At 39.8% G+C, this 17,368-nt stretch overlaps 1 protein-coding gene across 1 annotated transcript in view; it reads left to right on the top strand.

The window, feature by feature from the left end:
- LOC122815484 (extracellular calcium-sensing receptor-like) overlaps nucleotides 1–17,368 on the top strand; it is a 157,874-nt gene that overhangs the window by 67,322 nt on the left and 73,184 nt on the right. Inside the window, exon 3 of the mRNA XM_044088017.1 lies at nucleotides 12,801–13,028. Within this exon, the coding sequence (XP_043943952.1) occupies nucleotides 12,801–13,028 (228 nt within the window). The remainder of the gene's footprint in view (nucleotides 1–12,800; nucleotides 13,029–17,368) is intronic.

Raw genomic sequence — 17,368 nt, 5'->3', positions numbered from 1 at the left:
TATCTCCTGTCTCAATTTCCTGCGTCAGTACTTGATGACACTTAACAATATGACAAAGCACCTTTTCAACACAACCAATTCAGGCACCATTGCCCCTTTCTATAATACCCATCACCAGCCCTGTCAGCTCTTGGCAGGTGACAAATTCACCACCTCCAATAATATTACTCATGGAGTGTATCACTACACCCGCTGACAGGGCAGAGCTACCTGATGCAGATGGGGCAGGTAGAGCAGGAGCTGTCGAGGAAGTGCTGACAGCTGACCCTGAAGTGCTGCGTGTTAGTAGTCTTACCACCTGTGGAGGGATGGTGGGTCGATCTGCAATGGTTGGTTTACCACTCTGTTCTGCAACATTTTCAAGCCTTATAAAATACCCCACACACAAAAAATAAAGGAAAAAAACAGAGAGAGAGAATGGAATGGGGTAAGATAAAAAAGAGAGACAGAATTAGAACCATGGCATATCACATGAATATATAATGTCAGAAAAACAGTTATGATTATCCAATCTATACACATCTGCCAAATGCAGGTATGCTGGGAAGGTCTTAATCTGTTGTACCATTAATCAATGGCAGTACTATGATATTATAAATACAACTATTTACTATGGTATTGCCATATTACATACAATTGAAATAGTTATTCCTGGGTGTACACATATCAGAGGATCTCTTGTTGTCAGGAAATACCAGACAAATGGTCAAGAAAGTGCACAAACACCTCCACTTTTTAAGAAGGCAAAAAAAGCTAAGCTCCCCCCTCATATTCTCTCCATCTTCTATAGAAGTGCAATAGAGAGCATCCTCACCTTCAACTTCACAGTGCGGTTTGGAATAGTTACAGAAAGGAAACCACTACAAAGAGTGATGAGGCTTACAGAGAAGGTAACAGTTTCCAGTCTTCCATCGATACAACATCTTTATTCTGCAAGAAAGCATCTGAAAGGCCTCCAAAATAATACAGGGCAACACATATCCCATAGCTCTCAACTTCCTAGCACAAAAAAAATCTGAACAAAGCCTGACAGAATGGGGGGATAAAGGTCCAAAAATAGGGAGAGATTTTAAATGTTGCACTTATAAACTTAGAAAGTTGGTAGAATTACAGTATTTGTCTTAGCATACATTTTTCTGAAGGATATGAAGTCTGAAGCACAAATGTATAACATTATTTAGTGACTTCAACCCTCAGATCATCCAAGTAATTTTACAGAAAAATCACAAATTTTATGAGGAACAGATCAAAAATATGGGGCAAAAATCTGGACATTCTGCAAAAATCTTTACAATTGAGAGGTATGATGCATCCTGCGCATGGACTGTTTACATATCTGGCATTGACCAGGAGATATTGCAGCATCTACTGCAGGACTACAAGATTCAGTAAGAGTTTTGAGCCTACAGTGATTAGACTTCTGAACTCGGCCACTAGTCCCAGGGGTCTGGACACATTATAAGTCAATTTTTATTTATCTTTGCAATATATACTTAACATATATTCCAAGTAAGTGCAATATTTATTTACTATATTCATAGTCAGTTTCATTTATTATATTCATAGTCAGTATGATTTATCTCATTCAAGTACAATATTTGACAAATAACTTAGGCATTTCAATCTGTAGTGTGTTTTGTATTACTTTAAATAGGGTAGTTAATTTAACTCAGGGCAGTGCACTCTTTTCATATGTGAGTGTTGATAAATGTCTCTGCTCTTTCTTGCGTGTCTTTGGAGTAGTATTGTATGTGTTAGTAATATTTATTCATCTACTTGTTTCACTTTCCTTTATAATCTCAAGAAATGAGCTGATGCGTGAAATTTCATTTAGGCTACAAGTGTGTAGTTCTAAATGACAATAAAGTTTACTTTGACTTTGACTATTTAGTTTAGAGTAAGACCTGATACATATGTACCCCATGTCATTCTGAGGAGAGTTAACCTCTCATGGTGTGTCTCATAGTTCGATTCAATGTCTTCAGCAGCTGTACAAAACAGAAGAAGACAAGAAGAGATAATAAAGCATATTGAATAACAGTCGTGTCTGGGTACTGTATTTTCTATAATTTAATACAGACAGATCAGTATAGTTATACAACTGTGGGTTGTCAGTAGTCCTAAAATCACCCTCCCATTGGCTAAGGAGGTCCTTCTTGCACTGTTTCAGATCACTGTAGTGGTGATGAGAATTCTCTCCAGTGTGTGGAATGCCAGTTGCACTGGAGACAACCTTACATCTTATACTGAGACCTGGTATATTCCCCCTGCAGTAACCTACAGCTCTAGCACTTCACAAGAAGTGTCACAAAAACCCTGGACTTCTCAACACCTCATTTTTGTGCTCTAAATTCAGCAACATCATCTTCTACACCAGCCGCACCTGCAGAAGTCATGCAACAACTCTAATTCTGAATTGGCACCATATTCCTTTCTCGCATTTAACAGCTAGTGTGTGAACATGCACAACCATGACAAATGCATTTGAGCAATGGTAAACAAAGTGGAAGGTATTTTATTAAACAGCAAAAAAGGTGTGAAATATGGCAGTGAGATTTGAATTGTAGGATGCTCAACATATTCACACTTTGTTCAGGTTGTCAACACTGACAGCCTGAATGGCTTGCTTTGTTATCCTTTGTGTTTTGGATATTCAATAGGATGACCTGGCACATGACTTTCTTTGACCAATGTGGGAATCAAACCTAAGGAAGATAAAATGCATAGTTTCAATCAAGGTGATTATTTGCAGTTGCTACAGAAGAACTACTTTCAACCATCTTCATTACAGATAAACTGAATTCAGTATGAATGGAGATTTACGCCACATAGGCCTGTGTGTGTGTGTGTGTAACTTTAGGAAATCCTGTGAAATGCATTCTCATGAAAGAGGCAGTATTACTGTCTATGAATGTATGTCAGATAGACAGACTTTCACGAGCTGATTAATACAGGTTGGTGTATGATACATACATACTACATATGCTGTACTAAACACAGAGTTGACCTATGTGAGGAAAGAAGATGATTTTAACTTGGGTATTCTGCCCATCATAGGTATGCTAGTGTATCTTTGTTCCAATATCAAAAATATCCTACTTAAACAATTACACATACATTCAACTGTGTTTCATAGCTAAATTAGTAGTGGCATATGCTACTTAGAACAATTAATTTATGAAAGCATTAATGAGACATGTATTGCAATAAACATAATTATGATAGCCATTTGCATGCAGTGTTACCTTCCTAATCAAAGTGTTGTTAGAAACTGCATTCTGACAAACTTTATGATAATAAGAGTTATCTGAATTTGAACCTTGGATCACCTATGCTCTATCTCTAAAGGCAGTACTCTTATACCTTGCGAGCCACAGAGACAGCATCATAGGAGTTGGATGCTCTGCACTCAGTACTGTTCAGAGTGCTGAGATTTGCATATTGCTGCTAAACCTGCTTATGCTACAGAAGGCTGCGCAAATAACATTTTTCACCTTTTTACCTTAATCAGGTAAGCTTGATTTCACATTGCTCAGCAGTGAGCAAGTGTACAAGTCAAAAATAGAAAAAAAATATGAGGTTATGATGAAAATAATTTCTACATTGAGAGTAATCATTTCCACAGACCATTCCCACTGTATATATTTGAACCACAGAGAAACTATGTTAAGGGGCCAAAGGCACAACATTTACAGCTTCCACCACAGAAACAGGCATACATAATATGCACATCACTCACTCATTAGAAATACTGCATATCAATGCCAAACGTGTTTGTACTAATAAAGATTACAGAAATGAAATTGTTCACTGTTTCCATCAACTATGAATCCTGTTTGCTCTCTGCTAAACAGTGCTGAAATTAAACAAGCAAAAAAACATATAAAGCAATTTATATTCCATGCAAGAAATCACAGGCTGCATTTTCACATCTGTTGCAAACATTCGAAGCAGCATGTGGCTTCAAACCCTGCATCTTCATTTGTGTTTCTTCAAAATCTTTTCATTTAACCTGTGTGCTAAAGTGATAGTTAAGTCAATCCATCCATCCACTCATCCATCCATCCATTCAGCCACAACCCTTTTTCCCATTCCTGCACTTGGGGCCAGGGGGTCACCTCTTCAGTGACAATCATCTAGAGCCAAAGTTTACATTGCCAGATGGCTAACCCTGCTCCTCTAAATGAGTTAAATGCAAAGTAGTTCTTCCCTTACTGGTGCGCAGAGGGCTGTAGCAAGGCACACCTGTGCTAGCGTAAAATGTGCTACTCATGGCAGGCTTGGGCAGTGAACTCTCATTCACTGCTCTGTAATGCCACCACTCAAGAGTGCACTCTGCCAAAATACATGCAAATAAAGAACACAAAAGAAAAGACAATTGGCAGTAGTAACAAATATTGGAAAATAAGTATGAAAAGACAGGATTATGAGGTTTCCTAAATCTCTGTGTTTTACAAATTGAACATATGCTCAGAAAATATACATTAACTCTGTCAGACAACACACTATCTGGAATTGAAACCTCTACTCAGTGCAATTACAACACATGGTTAGTTGTGTTTCTTATCCTTCTTTGCCACCAACATGGGACTAGAAAATGTTACTTTCTCATGTGCATGGGCATGTCTATCTCAATGTCATGCTGACCAATACTTTACACTAATAATAGTCTACACCATGTTAATGTCAGGTTGCCAAACTGCCAGCTAGTTCTATTCTTTATTTTCTGAACATCTTCCCCTCCACTCAGCCTAATTACAGAAATGCAATGTCATGACCATTTATTTGCACCTTTGTTTCAATGTGTAATATAGCTGATCAGCATTTCAGACACATTTTAAGCACAGGATGGGTAGTGTGCTCTTAGTACAAGGATGCAGTGTTCTTAAGGTTGTTCTCATAGCTCTCCTCAAGGCACTTACAACTTTTTATTGTATCTTCTACACCTCATGATGTTTTGGTGTGCAGGAATGCTAATGATTTCACACTTCATTTGCATATATCTTCACATTGCTCAGAGGGCTGAATCTACAATATATAAAGGTAATGAGGGCAAAATCATTCACACTGCCTACCTTAACCTGGCTGAGACATTTGACACAATACCCGACTCGGGCATTGTTGACAAACTCAAGAGGTTAGGTGCAAATCCTTATTTCACCCAGCGAATATCCAATTTGCTCACAGACAGGACCCAGGAAGCTAGAATTGGGGAGTCCACCTCTACAAAGAGGCCATTCACAAGTAGAGTCCCTCAGGAATCAGTCCTTGGACCGCTCCTTTTTGGCATTTACCTCTCAGAAGTCAAGGCCAATGTCAGTGGTCTCTGGCTGACTAAATTTGCAGATGATTACAAATTAGGAGCTGTCACTGAATCTCACACTGACACAAATGTTCTCCAGGAGGGGCTGACACGGACAAACAATTGGTGTCAGAGCCATGGGCTAAAAGTAAATGCTAAGAAATGCAAAATAGTATCTTTTGGAAGTCATCCATTCCTGGTAACTATCATATCGACAACACACCCCTTAGAGTTGACCCATAGTCAGAGACTTAGGGACACACATAGTAATCTAGCCTTTGATCATCACATGTCTACAGTGATGAGGAAATCATTCTATGCTGTACAACTTATAAACAAAGGTTTGGCATCTATGTCCAAGGAAGTCATTGTTCCACTATATTCGGCATTCATCAGAGCTATCATTGAGTACAATGCCCTCTTGAGTATGTACCTAACCAGGCATAACCAACAACTGGAAGGTCCACAGAGGTTCCTCACTGAAAGAATACATGGCATAAGTAATATTGCATATGTAGACTGCCTCAAGGCCCTATCTCTGTATTCTGTCTCCTACAGGCTTTTGAGGGGAGATCTATAACTGGCATCCAGAGCATTGTGAGACTCCACTCTGATGGAGCTCCTGTATATCCACAAAACAAACAGCACCATATTTACCAGTTCTAAAGAATTAAACATTGCCTGTAATATAAATAGGACCTGTTGGAAAGATAGGTATGTATCCCAGAGACTATCTCATCTGTGGAACAGGCTCCCCATCCATGTGAAGCAGATTTCCTCACTAACACAATTAAAGTGCAACTTGGACAATTGGATGGGAAAATGGAAATTCATCCCTGGTTTGGCACTTATGTCTCTAAAGGACACAGGTAACCTGTAAATGTTTCATCTCCCAGGCCCATGCTTACACTTATCAAGGCTACCAGAAGTTGTCAGAGATTTGGGATGCATGGCTAGCCTTAAAATGTCCCTTGTGCTCGTTAGCTTAGTAAACAACTATGAACCTATGAAATTATAATGGTGTAGCTGTGGAAGTGGAAGGAAGACAGACTGATTGGATACAGACAGAACATTACTGATAGTTACTTGAAAGAGATTGTTCTACAAATCACTGCACTATCTCATAAGTTATATTTGTCCTCTACACAAACTGCTTACATGTTCATATTTTGAATGTATTTCAATATGCAATGGAAAAAAAATAATTTTGTGATGTAAGCAATTTTAAAAATTCACTGCTGCTATACTACACATATGGCAGTTCTTGTGCTGTCCGTGTTAGTATGGTTACTTCACAGAATTGTGTTATTATTTTCTATTGTGTGACTGCCGCAACCATAAAGGTGACTCATTCGATAGGATGAGTGACACAATGGATCTGGCAGTGTCTGTGATGGCACGTCTGCTGGGGGAGGGATGGCATGGTGTCATCCTTGGCCTACTGCACCTCCCTCCCTCGCTGCCATGGGTTTTGCTTATTTTTGTTTAACATACGATTGAATATATATGTGATGCACAGAGTGGACAGGTATGAGACTAACAATATGCAGGTAGTGTATCTTCTTACACATTTGTTCATATGTTTCAGGTTCCACACTTAAGTTGAGCTTACTGCAGTTATGAGTCATGTGCTTTGGGGCTGCCTCTGTCCGATACTATCCGTACAGAGACAGTAAATGTGAAAGTAACATTTGTGGACATCGAGTGGTATCATTTTTAATATTTGTATGTGTGTAAGTTGTTATGTGTTTTCCTTTGCTGTTGAGTGTTTATGGATTCATATCCCTCTTAATTGCTGGGTGTGTGTGTTGACCTTTGACTCTTAGGTGGTGAGTGTGTGTGCGCTTACCTTTGACTCTTAGTTGCTGGGTGTGTGCTCTGATGTTTGAGTCTTAGGTGGTGAGTATGTCCACTTGACCTTTGAGTCTTTGTTGGTGAGTGTGTTTGTGTGTGTGTGTGTGTGTGTGTGTGTGTGTGTGTGTGTGTGTGTGTACCGACCTTTGACCCTTAGGTGGTGAATGTGTGTGTTATCCTTTACCTCTTAGCCATGGCAAGAGCATATTGCACACTCCTACATCTGCTGGCTACCTTTGCAGATGGATGTTCTCCTTCAGATTCCTCCTTTGTATGTCCAGAAGATTTTGGCCCTGCCTATGGTCCTGGCACTTGCTGTCCCTGTTGCAGCTCTTTCCTCAAAATGATATTGTGCAACATGTTACTGACTGTGAGAATTTCTGGGTTGTACTCCAGGCCACTATCTGATGTGTCTACACAGCAGAACCATGACTTTAGCAAGCCAAACACATGTTCTATGACATTTCTAGTTTGATTATGGGTATCACTGTAACCTCCTTCTGTAGGTGTGTGCATTTCTCCTGGTTGTCTTGAGCCATGGTTCCAGTGCATAACCGCCAGTATATTGCCTTGTGGAACATCACACCTAGCAAACTTGTGCAAAGCAGCGAGGTGTGACATATGTATGAGTCATCATCTTGTGCAAAGCAGCATGGTGTGCTATATGTATGAGTCATGATCTTGTGCAAAGCAGCGAGGTGTGCTATATGTATGAGTCATGATCTTGTGCAAAACAGTGAGGTGTGCTATATGTATGAGTCATAATCTTGTGCAAAGCAGCGAGGTGTGCTACATGTATGACTCATGATCTTGTGCAAAGCAGCGAGGTGTGCTATATGCATGAGTCATGATCTTGTGCAATGCAGCGAGGTGTGCTACATGTATGACTCATGATCTTGTGCAAAGCAGCGAGGTGTGACATATGTACGAGTCATGATCTTGTGCAAAGCAGCGCGGTGTGCTATATGTATGAGTCATGATAACTGCTTGGGTTGCCTGACATTGAGGATGATCCCTCAGGTATTACAGACAACCTGGCAGTTGATTGAGTGGAACTCCTCTCTGTTCAGCAGGTGGGGATTTTATTTCTATGTGAGTGCAGCCTATGGCCCCTAACGCTTCAGGGAAGTGAGCTACAGCACAGAATTCCTGCAATGTTCTTGCTCTTTCCTCTGCTGTATGTTCACAATAGATGTACTCCCTCACATGCTGTACCACACCAAAAAGATATTGGTGAAATATTTTGGAAGCTGAGGCCTGTGACATCTGCTATATCCCTTGTGGGTCTCTGGAATTTATCAGCAAATAATATCCTTAATGGTACATATACCTTAGTTTTCACAGGTATAGGTTCTCCTCGATTTCCCCTTTGTTTGAGGTGGGGGTATCAGAGGTTGCAAAGTTCCTGTAGTGTTTCCCTATTGACCCTGAATCACTCAACTATTTCAACATCATGCCATCCATGAAACATTCAATGGGGTCTGAACACCCTTCTTCTCCTTGGATGAGCTCTATCAGCCTGGAGCACATACACATGCAAGGAAGCAGTAGCAGCCCCTAATATTGTTTCTTTCTGAAGTCTGAAGGTAGCTGTATTCCAGTAAGTTTTGGTGTTCATGGCAAAAGGCTAAACCATCTCTATATGGTTACTATTATAGCTTCCTGAATGGCTCCACCATATTGGATTGGATTACTGCTTTCAATACTGCTAGCAAATGCACCCTCACTGAACAGTAAAGTGGATGACCTGAGGCTGGAACTCTACAGCAAAAATAAGGAGAGAAATACCTGTTTATTGATGATTACTGAGACATGGCTGCTAAACAAGATCAATGACAGTGCTGTTAGATTAGAAGGTATCACACTTTTCATGTAGACAGATGTCATGCTTTGTGAGGAAAGGCCAGGGGTGGTTGGGTCTGCATCTATGTAAATGAAAAATGGTGTAAGAACTGTGAGATTGTTCAGTCACATTGCTCTGATAATCTAGAGTTTCTGTCCTTAAAACGCTGACCTTTTTATGTACCCAGAGAGCTAAATGAAATATATGTAACAGCGGTATACATTCCACCCAGTGCAAATGCCACTGGGGTCCTGAGAAATCTTTATAACGCTGTCAGATGCAGGGGAAAAACTCAGACTTTGTACAAATGGTTGCTGGCGATTTTAATCAAACAGATCTGATAGAGGTGCTACCCCACTACTATCAATTTGTTGAGTTTTCTACAAGGGATTCTAACATTCTAGACAAGGCATATTCCAACATCAAGTACATACAGAGCAATACAACAACCTAACATAGGAAGCTCTGACCATGTGACCATCATGCAATACAACACCCTAACTTAGGAAGCTCTGACCATCTTACCGTCATGCAATACAACACCCTAACTTAGGAAGCTCTGACCATCTGACCATCATAGGTTCATAGGTTCATAGGTTCATAGGTTAGTACTAAGCTAACTGCCCTTGCGAGCCATTTTAAGACTAGCCAATTATCCCTTATGAGACTCAAACCCTGCACCTTGTGTTTGCAAGGCAAACACCTTAACCATTAGGCCACCCTCCCAGCATGCAATACATACCCTAACTTAGGAAGCTCTGACCATCTGACCATCATGCAATACAACACCCTAACTTAGGAAGCTCTGACTATCTGACCATCATGTAATACAACACCCTAACTTAGGAAGCTCTGACCATCTGACCATCATGCAATACAACACCCTAACTTAGGAGACTCTAACCATCTTACAGTCATGCAATACAACACCCTAACTTAGGAAGCTCTGACCATCTGACCATCATGCTTCTACCAGCCCACAAACCAGCTCTGATCAGAAAAAAGCCCACAGTTAAGTAGATCAGGGTCGGGCATGAGGGGAATTGGAATGTCTCCAAGATTGTTTTGGCAGTACCTGCTGGGATATTTTCAAAGAGTCTGCTATGTCAGATGGACTGGTGAACATAGATGATTACACGGAAGCAGTAATAACTTACGTCACTAAGTGCCTTGATGATGTATCTGACAACAAAAGCATCACAATCAGAGCAAACCAAAAGCCATGGCTCAACAACAAAGTCTATGATCTCCTGAAGGCAAGAAAGGCAGTATTCAGGGCCAAGGACAAGAAGGGTCTCAGCAAAGTTACAGCAAACCTAAAAAAGGGGCATTAAAGAGACCAAGTGTGAATATGGAAAGAAATTACAAAGTCAGTTTGCAGACATGAGGGACATCAGGAGTCTCTGGCAAGTGATACAATATATTACTGACTGTAACACCAGGTCAGCTCAGTGTGAAGACAACATTGAATTCCTGGACAGGTTGAACTCTTTCTTTGGCAGATTTGAAAAGAAGAACAACGTGGCTGCTACAAGTCTACCTATCAACAGGGGGAGGGGGTTCTCAGTCTTAACTCCAATGAAGTGAGATCTCAGCTTATGAAGGTGAACCCCAGGAAGGCTGCTGGTCCTGATACAATACTGAGCAAAGTACTTAAAGGCTGTGCAGACCAACTATTCTCAATTCTAACTGATATTTTCAATACCTCCCTTATTCTTGGTAAAGTTCCCTCTTGATTCAAGGTGAAAAATATTGTCCCTCTCCCTAAAAAAGCTAATCCAGCCTGCCTGAATGACTACAGACCAGCTGCTCTAACTTCAAATGTCATGAAATGCTTGGAGAGACTAGTTAAAAGGCATCTGTCAGCTAGCCTTCCATTCACCTTCAACCCTCTACAGTTGCTTATCAGGCTAACAGATTTTGCAGATGCTATTTCAATGGCACTCCACCTCTCACTTGATCATCTGGAGGGAAGAAACAACTATGTCAGGCTGTTGTTCATTGACTTCAACTTGGCATTCAGTACAGCGGTTCCTATGCAGCTTATTGACAAGCTTGTACATCTTGGAGTAAGCAAGCTCATGTGCAACTGGATCCTCTACTTCTTGATGAACAGACTGCAAAAAACATGTGCGGGCAGTAACACCTCGGGATGCATAATACTCAACACTGGTGTTCCTCAGGGTTGCTTGCTAAGCCATCTGTTGTTCACCATCTTCACCCATGTTCACCGGTGTTCCTCAGGGTTGTGTGCTAAGCCCTCTGTTGTTCACCATTCTCACCCATGTTCTGCAAAATACAACACCAATCAAATCATTAAGTTTGCAGATGATACTATGGTTGTGGGCCTTATCAAAGGGGAGGATGAAAGAGCTTAAAGAGATGAGGTCTACTCATTGATTGTCTGGTGTACTAAAGAACAATCTTGACCTGAATGTCTGTAAAACAAAAGACATCATTATAGACTTCAGGAAAAGGTCAACAGCACACTCACCTCTCATGATAAATGGTGAAGAGGTGGAAAGGGTCAAATCTACAAAGTTTTTGGGGGTGCACATTTTGGAGGATCTCTCTTGGACTATGAACACTGAACAGTTGGCCATAAAGGCACACCAATGTTTCCACTTTCTCAGAAGGCTCAAAAAAAGCAAAGCTCCCACCTCCTGTTCTCACCACATTCTACAGAGGAGCCGTTGAGAGCATCTCACTAGTAGCTTCACAGTTTGGTTTGGGAACAGTACAATAGCAGAAAGAAAGAAGCTACAGAGAGTGGTGCGAGTTGTCGAAAAAATCATGGGAACAAACTTACCATCAATCCAGGATCTCTTTGTAGCAAGAAGCACTAAATGTGCATCCAAAATAATTTGTGACCCCTCTCACCCTGCACACGGCTGGTTTTCACAGCTGTCTTTGGGCAAGAGATATCAGAGTATCTGCTGCAGAACCACCAGATACTTAAACAGCTTCTGCCCAACAGTGTTGAGACTTACGAACTTATTAGTCAGTAATCATTCACAATACATAGTTCAGCTGAAAAGCGTGTAATAACTTTTTTTTATTCTTTGATGTAGCATTATATTTTCTTGTTCACGTGGAATTGCCTGCTGTTGTCTGATGCAGATAAGCAAAGGAGGACAATCTTAACATGTGTAATCCTACTCTGTCATGCTGCTATGTACAGTATTCTTCTTATGACTCGCTGTGTGGGGGGGCTTGTTTATTTTTGTTGTTATTACTGGTTTATTTATCTGTCTGTAGGTCTTGTATTGAATATCTTTTTAAACTGAAATGTTATACTTTTGTTCTTGTTATTTTTACTTCCTTTGTTCTCTCTGCTGAGTTGATGCTCGGAATTTCATTTAGGCTGCACTTGTGTAGTCCTAAATGACAATAAATTTACTTTGACTTTGACATTAGCATGTCATTTAGCTGATTATGCTTTCATTAGCATACTCTGCTGCTCACCTTTGTTTAGCACAATTTAATGAATACAAAACGGCATGGTGTTGTGTATGCATTGTGGCATGATGAGTACACAATAGCTGCATGAAAATTAGACGTTCATGGATCTGGCCCCATGACTACTCCTTTAGAAGAAGATGTAGAAATTTGGTACCCATTATATTCCTGCAATATTCCCAGTTGTTAACATAGTTTTTTGAATTATAAGCCTGGAAAATAAGTAACAACACAAAACATAGTTACAATAATGGAATATGAGGCTGTTTTATTGTCTTAGAATTACATCATTTTGTTTCTATTAGCATGTGACTAAACAATATTTCCATAACCTCCTTACAGCTTGCACATTATATGAGGACCATTCATTTTAAGAACACTGGAGGTGAAGAGATATTTTTTCAGGAAAATGGAGAACCACCTATTGTGTATGATTTCCTGAACTGGCATGAACTTATAGATGAACCTAGTAAGTATGTGGAAATAGGAATATTTGACTCACGTGCCCCTAAAGGTCATGAACTGACAATCAATGAGACTGGAATTATGTGGGGTAAAGAATATCACCAGGTAAGTCCTATAAGGAGTTAACATATGCAACAGAAAGGGGGTGATTACAGATTACTTCCTACTAAATGATACGTAACATGCCCATAAATTATAAAAGTTTGACATGCAAGCATTATTCAGATGTCACCAAAGTCAATGTTTTAATGAGGCATCATTATTCAATATTGCATTCTAAATTCTGGTATTATATTAGAATGCAGTGCATCAACAATATTGTGTATTCCATAACAGACATGCAATTTTACTGAAAATCCTGCACTAGCCCATAGAAGTGCCCTGGCATCGTGCCACCCGACATTAGTTCCCAGTGCCTCTATCAAGCAGAGATGGCTTTAGAGGTTTTGATGAGGGATCTCAACTTTTTGTTGAGGCTAATAAGGCACTTTTTCCAGTCTTGGGACTTCATCTTTTTCTGCAATAGTTTCTTCCTTCTGTTGTAGAGTTTATTAATGGCAGGGGACCACCAGATTGGCTTCCTTTTTCTGGAGGAGAGCATCTTGGTTCTGTTGGGTATGACTAGTTCCATGCATTTATCTATGTGTTCATACAGTGCATTGGTGTATGATTTTGCAGTCATGCATCTATTTTCCATTGACATGGGTGCAATGAAGTTAGCCATTTCTGTTTTTAGGAGGCCAAAGTCAGCTTTGGAGAAGTTTTTGATGGTGGTTACCTTCACGGGGGAGGGGAGGTGAGATGTGGATTTCCATGGTAATTAGTTTGTGGTCACATCTAACCAGGGAGGAATTGACTATTGGAGTAGAGCAACAGTTGCCCATGTTAGTAATAACCAGGTCAAGGATTTTGCTTCCTCTAGTGAGGGTAAGAATGAGTTGGCACAGGGCATTGGAACTGATGAATTCCAGGAAGCATTAGGCCAGTGTATTGGTGCATGAGTAGTTTTCTCAGTTGATGGAGGGGGTAGTTGAAATCACCTAGTATAAGAGTGTTGGGTTGGACCCTAACAGTTTCCAGGGTGCTTAGGAAAGTGGAGCGAGAGTCTTGGGACATGGTTGGGGACCTATAGTAGGCTATGACCTGCATCGTCGTCTTACCCAATGTTAGTTGTACCTGAAGTATCTCAGATGCGTTATGCTGGGCTACTGGTCTGGAGGTGTGCGCATCCTTTATGAATATGGAGACACCACTACCGTTTGAGCTTTGGTCCATGTTTCGGGGCTGAAAGGTGTGGAATGAGTTATAGCCTGGTAGCACAGGGGTGCTTTCTGCTACTTTAAACCAGGTCTCCATTACAGCACAAATGTCGATGTTCTCCATTTTGAGGAGTGCTTCAAGCAAGTGCATCTTGAGATTTAGACTTCTAGCATTGAGCCAATGGGAAAACACACAATGAACTTTCCTCCACTAATCTCCAACTCAGATGAGGGACAGACTACACATGTCTGCCACAAGGGTGCAAGCAGGGCTCTCCTAATATAAGATGGCTGGAATGTAACCATACAGTCTAGATTCAGCAGATCTCAATCTAGTCTATGCTATGTACTAGCTAATTAAAGCAACAGAAAAGATTTCTTAAAGTGCAGAAAATATAGCAAAAATCAGCAAAATGAGCAACACAATGATAAAATATTTATTTATTTTTATTTTGTTTTACATTTGTTGACATATATTGATATACACTATGTTGATAAATAAAATAAAATAAATAAGTGTAGAAAATATAGTAAAAATCAGCAAAATGATAAAATACAGTCAGTACAGTGCAACGAAATGCTCAGAAGTGCTTATTACTATGTACTAGCTACTCAATTCAACAGAAGAGCTTATTTAAAGCGCAGAAAAATACATTAAAATCAGCAAAATGTGATAAAATACAGTCAGCAAACTGCAAAGGAAACTCACAAGGTCCTTATTTTGTTGATTTTAGCAGTGGATGCTTTGGATTTCAGCAGAATCTCTCCATACCTCTGGCCAAAGTCACGTCACCAAACATTGAGCAGCTCCAGTTACTTGACCTGCAGTGGTACTGCCCTATGTACAAACTGGCAGCTCTTTGTGCAGCTGTGAAAGTGGGAAACTATGGAGAGTATGTTCTCTAGATGATTTCAAACTGGAGAGATTTGCTTATATACAAGGCATGGGGAGCAGCATTTGTGCATCGGCTTTCATACCAGCAGGATGAAAGACTTTTACACAGTCAATCCCTCAGGTCAATCAGATAAAATCACAATGAACTATCCACCGTCAGTTTCCAACTTGGATGGGTTGAATTTAACTCTACTCCCACCAGAGTGCAAAAGAACCCTCTTAATGTAAAACAAAGTGGTTTTGAGCTCGTGTAGTAAAAAGTGCTTTACAACAAAAGTCAGAATTCCTCCAATATCAAGAATCCTTTTAAGTAAGTTCTCTAACCCTGATAAATGTTCAACAAAATAGTGAAAAAGGTTCACAATGCAGGACAGACAGAAAAACTTTGCAAAACTTAGAAACATTTTGGCAGACTCAGGAGAATGTTGGCAAACTCAGAACAGCATTTGCTGTACGAGAGGCATACAGCTCAACTGTCCAGATTTTCACAGAATGACCAGATTTTTAACTCATATTTTTGGTCTGCTCCTCATAAAATTTTGATTTTCTGGTAAATCATTGGCAATTCATTGAGGGTTGAACTCAGAAATTAATGACAGGTATTTGAATTTCAGACTTCATACTCTTCAGAAAATTTATGCTAATGTAAAACCTGTTATTCTTTCCACTTTGTTTATAAGAGCAATATTTAAAATTTGTCCTTATTTATGGGCCTTTGTCCCCCTACTATTTATGGCTTAGTACAGATTTTTAGCTCTCAAAGGTTGATGGGTATGACCAGAGGAAGTTAGGAAATATTAGAATACTGTTAAAACAACCTAAGAGCAGTACAGTAGCAAACATAATGTGCTTCCTTAACAAGCGAAGGTTGAAAAACAGTGATAAATTCAATAAAATAAATAAATGCAACACAAAAGTGTTAAACAGCACTGAGACAGTTAGAGCAAGCGCAAAAGATAGTTATATCAGCTTTGTAGGTCTAGATGTTTTTAGAAGCAATCCGTCTTGCAGTCACAGATGTCCAAGCTAGGAAGCTCTGAATAAATGCTCATTTTTATGGGAGTAACAGTGACTGCTGTCCATACATCAGGCATATGCCTTGGGAAGTAGATGAGGATGAACAATTTAATTAGTAGCTTAGGTAGTGCATACCTGACAATAACAAAAATGCAGCCTTGTATGTTGTCTGCCTCTGTGGAAGTACTATTTTAGCCTTTGGGAGGAATTCTAAGAATTGTTTTAAAGTGTTTCCAGGGAAACTAAAATTTCAGGGATAGTGGGCACAACAGTGTGGATAGGTGGTACACATTTAGCAGTAAATTTGACTGCTAATTTGCCTATATCTTTGGGATCAGAAAGTGTGATATTATTGTGGATGAGCTCAGTGCATTGCTAGATATTTTTATTTATTTTATTTTGTTTATTTATTTGTTAGCCAGGTACATGAGCTATTCCAAAAACCCTTTTTGGTTATTACCTGGACCCATAAGGCCAAAAGAGGCAGTGCAGTGGTGCAGCGGTTAACATTGTCGCCAAACAGCAAGCAGTTCGATTCTTTGCTGGGATGCCTTCTGTACAGCATCTGCATGTCCTCCCTGCATTCGTGTTGGTTTCCTCCAGGTACTCCGGTTTTCTCCCGCATTCCAAAGACATGCATCTGGAGCATTTCTCCCTGGGCCTCTGCTGAAAATAGCTGCTGTTCTAGTCAGGCTTTCCTGGTCAACAAATGTTAAATAAAAAAATAAATAAATACACAGATTCCATATTGACAGAGGAAAAAATACAGAGATTTGAAATTAACAGAAACTCCAGATTGTGGCTAACATTTATTTAAATGACTATTCCTTAATTTGCTGAGATAACTGAAGAAAGATTTGTAATGTTCTTTGGCATCTGTTGCAACTTTGGCATTATACTGTAATTTGCATTTTCTTAGTGCTCTTATATTTCTCACTGACATTTTTCATTATAGTCTTGGGTTAAGGAAGAGGATTTCTTACAACTTTTCATTACTGTCCTTCTTTAGTAATATAATTAATTAATTCAGCTATTCCACCAAAGAGGTTTATTCCTGAAGTTATTATTATATTTATCATGGGTGGGTATTAATGTTTTATGCAGCTCTCTAGGTGCTGGTAAAAGTTGCTGTTGAATGTGGCAGCCCTCTTATCTGGCTCCATTTGTGGAGGATAGTTCATAATTTTGCTTAAGCCTTCAACAAGCTTAAGTAAGCTTGCCCAGGAGAAGTCCCTAAAGAGTCTCATTTAATGGTGGGGTAGACATGACAGAGA

The sequence above is a fragment of the Protopterus annectens genome, chromosome 1.part1 (assembly GCF_019279795.1).
Source record: "Protopterus annectens isolate FY-2018-M chromosome 1.part1, PAN1.0, whole genome shotgun sequence".
In the NCBI taxonomy this organism is placed as follows: domain Eukaryota; kingdom Metazoa; phylum Chordata; order Ceratodontiformes; family Protopteridae; genus Protopterus; species Protopterus annectens.
The sequence above is the reverse complement of the archived record's forward strand: the minus strand, read 5'-3'. Positions and strand labels throughout refer to the sequence as shown.